Raw genomic sequence first — 11,207 nt, 5'->3', positions numbered from 1 at the left:
TGTGTGATATCTGCATACAGTATATATCTCCCTGTGTGATATCTGCATACAGTATATATCTCCCTGTGTGATATGTACATACAGTATATATCTCCCTGTGTGATATGTACATACAGTATATATCTCCCTGTGTGATATGTACATACAGTATATATCTCCCTGTGTGATATGTACATACAGTGTGTATATCTCCCTGTGTGATATGTGCATACAGTGTGTATATCTCCCTGTGTTATATACATTTATCTCCCTCAGGTGGACGGCTTTGATAGTGTAGATGACGAGTCGAAGTCTGAGCATCATATCTTCAACCTGGAGAGTCCTCCTCCCGAGAGCTGGAGTGGGGAGGAGAACCCCCCGTACTCGTATTACCTGTACTATATGTATGCAAACATGACTGTACTCAACCACCTACGCAGGTATATATACACCTACATCATATACTCTCTTGGGTAGCCAACTCCAGTGTGCAAGGGCTAACACACACACATCATATACAGCAGGGTGTCGCAAACTTCCTGCGCTGCGCCCCCCCGCCTGCTCTCCCCCTGTGTCACGCCTCGGGGTCATGTGACATCACGTGACCCACAGCATCATTGGACGCTCCCGCTCCTGAACGATACGTTGTTTTACAAATTAGTTTTTTCTGTCCTCCTAGCGACCGGCTTTTATCAGGGAACGTCTTCTGTCAGCGTTTTACACAAATATAACGCGCTTATCTTCTGCGCTAAACACCATTTTGTAGCGACGTGCTTGATGAGGTCATCACGCCGTTACCAATGACAAAAAATATTTATTAGGTCACCAAATAAATCGTACATGTAATAATCTGCTGTGACCAGACATGTAATTGCTCACACGTTCATGAAAATGTAGTGATTTTCTGCAAGATAAAAAATAAATAAAAAGGGCGCACACACACACCACACACCACACACCACACACCACACACCACACACCACACACCACACACCACACACCACACACACACACACACTATTAGAGATTCTGTGAGATTAATACCTGGAATCCTCTGCACATTTGGCAGGAAAGTTACTGATCCTTATTTGATGGGACCTGGCTGACAAGTAACATGAGCCGTCTGCATGATGTCACGCAAAGGCTGTGATGTCACACACACTGTCACTATACTTGTAACTCTGTATCTCTTCACAATGAGCACTTAGCCCCGCCTCTCACGCAGCGTGTCTCCATGGTTTACAGGCAGCGTGGATTCCACACGTTTGTGCTACGTCCGCACTGCGGGGAGGCGGGGCCTATCCACCACTTGGTATCCAGCTTCATGCTGTCACAGAACATCTCACACGGGCTCCTGCTGCGCAAGGTGACGCTCTCACGGCTGTCTCTGTCATTACATGGCGCTCTATCCCACAGACAGACTGTATGGTCTGGCCGCACAGCTGGTACCAATAGAGTTGGGGGGGTTTTAGGGTGGGTGCTACATAAGCTTTCTTGAAAAGGTGAGCTTTTTAAGGGAGATTTGAAACATCTGAAAGCTGGGGGAGAGTGATGGTGCGTGGCAGGGGATTCCAGAGAGAGTGCAGCACGGGAGAAGTCTTATAGGCGGCACTGAGAGGAGGTAATGTGGGAGGAAAGGCGGATGTCGTGGGCAGAACGTAGGGGGTGTTTAGGTACAGTATGTATTTGGGGATGAGGGCTGAGATGTAAGGGGGGGGGCAGCGTCGCTGAGATCTTTGTAAGTCAGAACTAGGGTTCTACATTTAATTCTAGAGGATGGGATATGTGTGTAGGTAAGATGACCCCTTAGAAAGCAGGCTTTATGTGTTGATGAGATTGTTGTATTATTGACAATGAGGGAGAGTTTGGGTGTAGGGGTGGCAGTGAGGGAGAGTTTGGGTGTAGGGGTGGCAGGGAGGGTGAGTTTGGGTGTAGCGGTGACAGTGAGGGAGAGTTTGGGTGTAGGGGTGGCAGTGAGGGAGAGTTTGGGTGTAGGGGTGGCAGGGAGGGAGAGTTTGGGTGTAGGGGTGGCAGGGAGGGAGAGTTTGGGTGTAGGGGTGGCAGTGAGGGAGAGTTTGGGTGTAGGGGTGGCAGTGGAAGGGGGGAAAGAGTATTAGTTATGCTTTGAACATGTTAAGCTTCAGGTAATGGTGGGACATCCAGAAGGAGATTGCACAGAGACAGTTGGTGACACGAGAGAGGGGGGGAGATCAGGAGAGGTAAATTGGGGTGTCATCTGCATAGAGAGAGGGTACCGAAAAACAAAAGATTGTATTAGTTCACCAAGAGAAGAGGCGTAGAGTGAGAAGAGCAGAGAACCAAGGACAGAGCCTTGTGGGACACCACAGAGCGAACAAGGGAGTGAAGATGAGGAGACACCAGAGAAGGAAACACTGAAGGACTGGTTGGATAGGTAGGACGTGAACCAGGAGAAGGCTGCGTCACTGAGGCCAATGGAGTGGAGAGTGTTCAGGAGAAGGGAGTGATCAACAGTGTCGAAGGCAGCAGTGAGATCCAGGAGAATAAGTAAGGAAAACAGATTGTAAAGGATCAAGCAGGGAGTTAGAGGAGGAGACTGGGTCAAGAGAGGGTTTGTTTAGAATGAGCATGATGAGTGCATGTTTGAAAGAAGATGGGAATGGGCCCGCGGTGAGAGAGAGGTTAATAAGGTGAGTTAGGGTGAGGCTCAGTGTGCCAGAGAGGGTGCGGGGGAGATGTGAGGGAATAGGATCAAAGGGAATGTTGTAGGGTGAGATGATGAGAGCAGCGCAGAGACAGACTGTCACAGTCATTACATGGCGCTCTATCCCATAGACAGACTGTCACTGTCATTACATGGCGCTCTATCCCATAGACAGACTGTCACTGTCATTACATGGCGCTCTATCCCATAGACAGACTGTCACTGTCATTACATGGCGCTCTATCCCATAGACAGGCTGTCACTATCATTACATGGCGCTCTATCCCATAGACAGGCTGTCACTGTCATTACATGGCGCTCTATCCCACAGACAGACTGTCACTGTCATTACATGGCGCTCTATCCCATAGACAGACTGTCACTGTCATTACATGGCGCTCTATCCCATAGACAGGCTGTCACTATCATTACATGGCGCTCTATCCCATAGACAGACTGTCAGTAGTCATTACATGGCGCTCTATCCCATAGACAGGCTGTCACTATCATTACATGGCGCTCTATCCCATAGACAGGCTGTCACTATCATTACATGGCGCTCTCGCACAGTCATACAACGTTTTCCAATGAGGAGTCACTTACTGAGTCAGTCTCTATCTCTGGTGCTCTCTTCTTCTCTTTGATGCCCCTGTCTTTCCCCCTCTCTGATGCCCCCTTTCCCACCCCCCCTCTCTGATGCCACCTCCTTGTCTGTGCCCACAGGCCCCAGTGTTGCAGTACCTGTATTACCTGGCACAGATTGGCATTGCCATGTCCCCTCTCAGTAATAACAGTCTGTTCCTGAGCTATCACCGGAATCCGCTCCCTGATTTCCTCTCTCGCGGGCTCATGGTGTCTCTGTCTACGGATGACCCTCTGCAGTTCCACTTTACCAAGGTGCCATGTGGGGGATGCTGAGACAGGGAGTCGGGAAGAGGGGGGGGGCAGGTTTGTTGCAGCCTAGTTGTAGGTGCTCAATATCGGGGTGCAGGATGTTTGGGGGTGCTTAGGTTTGTGGTGCTCAGTATTGGGGTGCAGGGTTGGAGGCTCATAGTATCAGAGTGCAGGTTTGGGGGTGATCAGTATAGGGGTACAGGTGACCCCCAGTCTCTCCTGCAGGAGCCTCTGATGGAGGAGTACAGCATCGCAACCCAGGTGTGGAAGCTGAGCTCATGTGACATGTGTGAGCTGGCGAGGAACAGCGTGTTAATGAGCGGCTTTCCCCATAAGGTAATATGGGCACCAACCTACCCCACACACACACTTACCTCTCCCCATAAGGTAATATGGGCACCAACCTACCCCACACACACACTTACCTCTCCCCATAAGGTAATATGGGCACCAACCTACCCCCCACACACACACACACACTTACCTCTCCCCATAAGGTAATATGGGCACCAACCTACCCCCCACACACACTTACCTCTCCCCATAAGGTAATATGGGCACCAACCTACCCCCCACACACACTTACCTCTCCCCATAAGGTAATATGGGCACTAACCTACCCCCCACACACACTTACCTCTCCCCATAAGGTAATATGGGCACCAACCTACCCCCCACACACACTTACCTCTCCCCATAAGGTAATATGGGCACCAACCTACCCCCCACACACACTTACCTCTCCCCATAAGGTAATATGGACACCAACCTACCCCACACACACACACTTTCCTCTCCCCATAAGGTAATATGGGCACCAACCTACCCCACACACACACACTTACCTCTCCCCATAAGGTAATATGGGCACCAACCTACCCCACACACACACACTCTCCTCTCCCTATAAGGTAATATGGGCACCAACCTACCCGACACACACACACACTTACCTCTCCCCATAAGGTAATATGGGCACCAACCTACCCCCCCCCCCCCACACACACACACACTTACCTCTCCCCATAAGGTAATATGGGCACCAACCTACCCCACACACACACACTTACCTCTCCCCATAAGGTAATATGGGCACCAACCTACCACACACACACACACACACTTACCTCTCCCCATAAGGTAATATGGGCACCAACCTACCCCCCCCCCCACACACACACACACTTACCTCTCCCCACCAGGTACCACAGACACCAACCTACCCCCCCCACACACACTTACCTCCCCACCAGGTACCACAGGCACCAACCTACCCCACACACACACACACACACTTACCTCTCCCCACCAGGTACCACAGACACCAACCTACCCCCCCCACCCCCACACACACTTACCTCTCCCCACCAGGTACCACAGGCACCAACCTACCCCCCACACACACACTTACCTCTCCCCACCAGGTACCACAGGCACCAACCTACCCCCCCCACACACACTTACCTCTCCCCACCAGGTACCAGAGGCACCAACCTACCCCACACACACACTTACCTCTCCCCACCAGGTACCACAGGCACCAACCTACCCCCACACACACGTACCTCTCCCCACCAGGTACCACAGACACCAACCTACCCCCCACACACACTTACCTCTCCCCACCAGGTACCACAGACACCAACCTACCACACACACACACACACTTACCTCTCCCCACCAGGTACCATAGACACCAACCTACCCCCCCCCCCCACACACACACTTACCTCTCCCCACCAGGTACCACAGACACCAACCTACCCCCCCCACACACACACACACACACTTACCTCTCCCCACCAGGTACCACAGACACCAACCTACCACACACACACACACTTACCTCTCCCCACCAGGTACCATAGACACCAACCTACCCCCCCCCACACACACTTACCTCTCCCCACCAGGTACCACAGACACCAACCTTCCCCCCCCCCCCACACACACACACACTTACCTCTCCCCACCAGGTACCACAGGCACCAACCTACCCCCCCCCCCCCACACACACTTACCTCTCCCCACCAGGTACCACAGGCACCAACCTACCCCCACACACACACACTTACCTCTCCCCACCAAGTACCACAGGCACCAACCTACCCCCACACACACACACTTACCTCTCCCCACCAGGTACCACAGACACCAACCTACCCCCCACACACACACTTACCTCTCCCCACCAGGTACCCCCGGCACCAACCTACCCCACACACACTTACCTCTCCCCACAGGTACCACAGACACCAACCTACCCCCCCACACACACACACTTACCTCTCCCCACCATGTACCATAGGCACGAACCTACCCCACACACACACACTTACCTCTTCCCACCAGGTACCACAGACACCAACCTACCCCACACACACATGTACCTCTCTCCACAAGGTACCACAGACACCAACCTACCCCACACACACACTTACCTCTCCCCACCAGGTACCACAGACACCAACCTACACTCTCCCCCCCGCCACACAAGGTATCAATGACACCAACCGATCTCCCCCCCACTTATTTCCCTACCACCAAGTACCAAAAACACCGACCTACCTCCCAACTGATCTCCCCCACACCATGAACACCAGAATACCGCCCTTTAGACCCCCCTCCCACACACAGACACCAACTGACCACCTACAACGTACCACAGACACCAACCTATCCATCTACCTACGCCACACATAGTAACATAGACACCAACCCTCCCACCAATGCCAACCTGCTACCTAGCCATCCAACTACCCACCTATCCATCCAACTACCCATCAAACCTACCCACCTATCCATCCAACTACCCACCTATCCATCTATCTACCCACCTATCCATCTAACTACCCATCAAACCTACCCACCTATCCATCCAACTACCCACCTATCCATCCAACTACCCATCAAACCTACCCACCTATCCATCTAACTACCCATCAAACCTACCCACCTATCCATCCAACTACCCACCTATCCATCCAACTACCCATCAAACCTACCCACCTATCCATCCAACTACCCACCTATCCATCCAACTACCCATCAAACCTACCCACCTATCCATCCAACTACCCACCTACCCTGCAAAGGCTCCCACACACCCCCAACATGGATACCAACCTAACCACCACTTACCCATCTACCCTAAAGAGGGTATATTCCTCAACCAAGGTACCTATCCATCCAGCCCCACACAAGGTAACACAGACACAGCGAGGGACTTATTAGGGCACACCATAGATTTAGTGCCCAGCACCAAGACTTACCTCCCCCCTCCAGTCATTCCTCCCTTCCCTTCCCCCCCCCCTCTCCCATTGCAGGTGAAGAGTTATTGGCTGGGACCCAGTTACCTGCGGGATGGACCTGAGGGGAATGACATCCGCAGAACCAACGTCCCTGACATTCGGGTTGGGTATCGATACGAGACACTCTGCGAAGAACTGATGCTCATCACACAGGCTGTGCAGAGCGAGGAGCTGGAACCCATCCCCGAGGAGACACCAAGCATGGGGGGTGGGCTATCCAGGAGCACCGGGGGAGAAGAGATCCTGAGCATGAGGGTGCCACTGGGGGTGAACACGGGGGGAGGGGAGCCCCTGAGCATGGGGATAGCACAGGGGGAAGAGGAGTTGCCCCTGAGCATGGGGGGAGCACTAGGAAAGAAGAGGTTCCCCTGAGCATGTGTGAGGGAGAGGTGGTGCCCCAGAACATAGGGGGGAGCACCAGGGAGAGGAGGTATCCCTCAGTATGGGGAGAGCACTGGGAGAGAGGACAAATCCCAGAACATGGGGGGTGGGGGAGAGGAGAAGTCCCAGAATATGGAGGGAGCACCGGGGGAGAAGCCCTTGAGCATGGAGGGGAGCACTGGAGGAGAGGAGAAGCTCTGGCATCTGGGGGAGCACTGGGGGAGAGGAGAAGCTCTGGCATCTGGGGGGAGCACTGGGGGAGAGGAGAAGCTCTGGCATCTGGGGGGAGCACTGGGGGAGAGGAGAAGCTCTGGCATCTGGGGGGAGCACTGGGGGAGAGGAGAAGCTATGGCATCTGGGGGGAGCACGGGGGGAGAGGAGAAGCTCTGGCATCTGGGGGGAGCACTGGGGGAGAGGAGAAGCTCTGGCATCTGGGGGGAGCACTGAGGGAGAGGAGAAGCTCTGGCATCGGGGGAGCACTGAGGGAGAGGAGAAGCTCTGGCATCTGGGGGGAGCACTGGGGGAGAGGAGAAGCTATGGCATCTGGGGGGAGCACTGGGGGAGAGGAGAAGCTCTGGCATCTGGGGGGAGCACTGGGGGAGGAGAAGCTCTGGCATCTGGGAGGAGCACTGGGGGAGAGGAGAAGCTCTGGCATCTTGGGGGACCACTGGGGGAGAGGAGAAGCTCTGGCATCTGGGGGGAGCACTGGGGGAGAGGAGAAGCTATGGCATCTGGGGGGAGCACTGGGGGAGAGGAGAAGCTCTGGCATCTGGGGGGAGCACGGGGGGAGAGAAGTCCCAGAACTTGTGAGGGAGCACTGGGGGAGAGGAGAAGCCCTTGAGCATGATGGGGGGGGGGGGGGGGGGAGAGCACTGGGGGAGAGGAGAAGACCTTGATCATGATGGGGGGGGGGGGGGGAGAGAGCACTGGGGGAAAGGAAAAGTCCCGGGGCATAGGGGAAAAAGAGGAGATTCTGAGCATTTGGGGGGGGGGGGAGGGTAGTGGGGGATAGAGACACAGAAAGAGTGTGTTTTTTGTGTAATGTAGCCTGTTTTTGTGCACTTTCGTTTTTCTGGGCATCTGACAGTTTCTTAGAGAGAAGTTTGGGGATCTTCAGACTCGGAGGATTTTTTGACGCAAATGCAAGATAAAACGTGACGGGCAGACAGAGTTTATTAATAATAGTAATATTTTTTCTTATGTACACTGCTGACACTACGTACGAGTTTAGTCTCATTACAGTCTATGCGTCACGTGACTCCTCCCACGGACACTATATCACAGACATACGCACACGGGGCAAACACTGTGATACATGGACGCAAATATGTCGCGATTTATCACCCCAGCGTGTGAGAGCGCTGTGTGTATGAGCATATGAGAGAGCGCTGTGCGTGTGCGTGTGCGTGAGAGCGGTGCGTGTTAAGAGAGCTCTGTGGGGCCTGTATCAAGAGGTACGTGTACGGCGCCGTCTGAAAATGCAAATTTGGCGCTGCGCTAGTATTCTGCGCTACAAAGAGGCACGCCACTTTTAAAGTGAAGGAGAAAATCAACGCCAAAAAAATAACGCAGGCCGCACATTTCTTAATACATAGATCCGCGCCGATATGGAAGTGTAACCGCAATAACGTAACCGACTTTGTCCATAACTCCCTAATCGCAGACATTTTATACAGAGTGGTATATGTGAGAGAGCGCTATGCGTGTGTTAGAGAGAGCACTATATGCAAGAGGCTGCTATGTGTGTGTAAAAGAGTGCTATATGTGAGAGTGCTCTGTGTGTAAAAGAGCGCTATATATGTGAGTGCTGTGTGTGTGTAAAAGAGCGCTATGTTAGCGAGCGCTACGTGTGTGTAAAACATACGCGTTATATGTGTGAGAGCGCTACGTGTGTGTAACTATATGTGAGAGCGCTATGCGTGTAAGAGAGCACTATATGCAAGAGGCGGCTGTGTGTAAAAGAGCGCTATATGTTGGTAAGCGCTACGTGTGTGTAAAACACGCGCTTTATATGTGAGAGCGGTATGCGTGTGTAAGAGAGCACTATTTGCAAGAGGCGTTTGTGTGTGTGTATAAAAGAGTGCTATATGTGAGCGAGCGCTGTGTGTGTAAGAAATACACACTGTGTATGTGCTTTGTGCATGCGTTAGATTTTGGGGTATTGGACCAAAAAAATGAAATTTTATTAGAAAAATGCAGAATTTGAGTGTTCTGCGAGACAGGGATGCTACAAAAATAGCGGAAATGACGGAGTGTATGCAATGTGGGGATGTGTCTGTATGTTTATTTCATTGTGCGTGTGTGTCACTGCCCTGCGTCCTGTTGGTGTTTGTGTTAATGTGTGTGTCACTGCCCCCACGCCCCCGCTCTTCCTCCCCCCAACTATGTACCCCTTCACCCCTGCGACACCGCTACATGTAACATGTCAGATCATGAAACTCGCATGAGAAATAAAGATACATTTCGATACGGGTTATTTGTCTTTATGGCTTTTGATGGTCAGTGGTAACACCTGGGAACAATCTCCCACTTCATAGACCAGGTCACACTTGATCTTGACTCCCATTGCTCAAATGGTAACAAAATGAAATAGGAAAAAAAACAAAACATATTTTTATTTAAAAAAATAATGAAATGCGAACTATACACTCACAAGAGGGGTTCCTGATAGCTAGCAGCGATTGGTTAGTAGCGAGTTCATATAACAACTTTATTTCACATAGCACTTTTCTCCCGGTGGGACTCACAATTATAGTGACTCACAATTATAGTGACACACAACACAGGATTGGAAAGAGAAACACAGAGCGCGCCAGGGATCAGCATTCAAATTTATTCAAGTAAAAAAGACAAAAGTATATCCACACTTAATTGGGGGTAACGAATGAATAAAAAGCAACGCTCGCCACATGGTCCTGGATACAGGTAAGTGTCCACTGCAGGGCTCCTTGCTGTGTACCGAGATGTCGACACTTCCTGGTTTTGCGCGTCTCAGAATCGGACGTGCGTACACTGGGTGTCGCTATACGCGTTTCGCACAGCTGTGCTTCAGGATACAGACAGTCCCTACCCAGATGATCTTATAATGTATGTTTGGTGCCTGAAGCACAGGGAGATCAAGTGACCTGCCCAAGGTCACAGGAAGCGGACACCAGGAATTGAACCAGGTTCCCCTGCTCCAAAAGCAGTGTCGCTGTTTACACAGGTCTGTCTTTACTCACTGAGCCACTCTAACACCACAGATGTCCCATACAAAAGAGAAGGCCAGATACATGGTGTAGCGAGTTTATTGATAAGAGAAGAGTAACAATCGCAATGAATCAAAGCGGGGGATTGATCACCTCACACTTACAGCTAAAACCGATAAACTCCAGGAATAAAGCATCGTTTCCCATTGAGTTTCCACCTCTTGTAGCAGCCGCAGGAGACAAAGGAAACAAAACATAAGTGCCCCGATAAACGCCAAATTCCAATGGGTGTCATTTCCCCTCGTTAACACTGATTTAAATATAAAGCCCCCCCCCCCCCCACCCAAAAAAAAAAACTTATTTTACAAAAACAATTTAAAAAAGTCATCCCAAATAAAGGTTATAATGGGAGCTGTTCACTTAAAGGGAGCTAATGGTTGGCCTGCAGCCACAGTGGCCAACTCCAGTTCGCCACCCAGAGGTTTACCAGGTAAACCCATAGCCTGGAGATACGAGGCCAAAACCCGTAGTCTGCGGGTGAAACCCGGAGAGGTGGCAACCCTACTCGAGGCTGCGGCCTGCGGAGCTCCCTCTGGGCATAGGCTGCCTCTCTGTGAATCTTTAGCGTGGCGTGGAGCAATTCCTGGGAACGCTAACAGACACTGTCCCCAACTATAAAACAATACAGGGAATCCTTACCATAAACTAGACATCTGCAGTATAAACCTATATACACTATTCACAGTGAGGTCCCTCACCGGCAAACCTCAA

At 51.6% G+C, this 11,207-nt stretch overlaps 1 protein-coding gene across 1 annotated transcript in view; it reads left to right on the top strand.

Moving 5' to 3' along the window:
- AMPD2 (adenosine monophosphate deaminase 2) overlaps positions 1 to 7,866 on the top strand; it is a 27,048-nt gene extending 19,182 nt beyond the window's left edge. Inside the window, 5 exon segments of the mRNA XM_075615378.1 lie at positions 215 to 419; positions 1,225 to 1,345; positions 3,386 to 3,559; positions 3,782 to 3,892; positions 6,883 to 7,866. Of these exon segments, the coding sequence (XP_075471493.1) occupies positions 215 to 419; positions 1,225 to 1,345; positions 3,386 to 3,559; positions 3,782 to 3,892; positions 6,883 to 7,239 (968 nt within the window). The 3' untranslated portion in view covers positions 7,240 to 7,866.
- Positions 7,867 to 11,207: the final 3,341 nt, after the last annotated feature.

Source organism: Ascaphus truei, chromosome 9, assembly GCF_040206685.1.
Source record: "Ascaphus truei isolate aAscTru1 chromosome 9, aAscTru1.hap1, whole genome shotgun sequence".
Lineage (NCBI taxonomy): Eukaryota > Metazoa > Chordata > Amphibia > Anura > Ascaphidae > Ascaphus > Ascaphus truei.
This window is presented reverse-complemented; position numbering and strand designations above follow the sequence as displayed.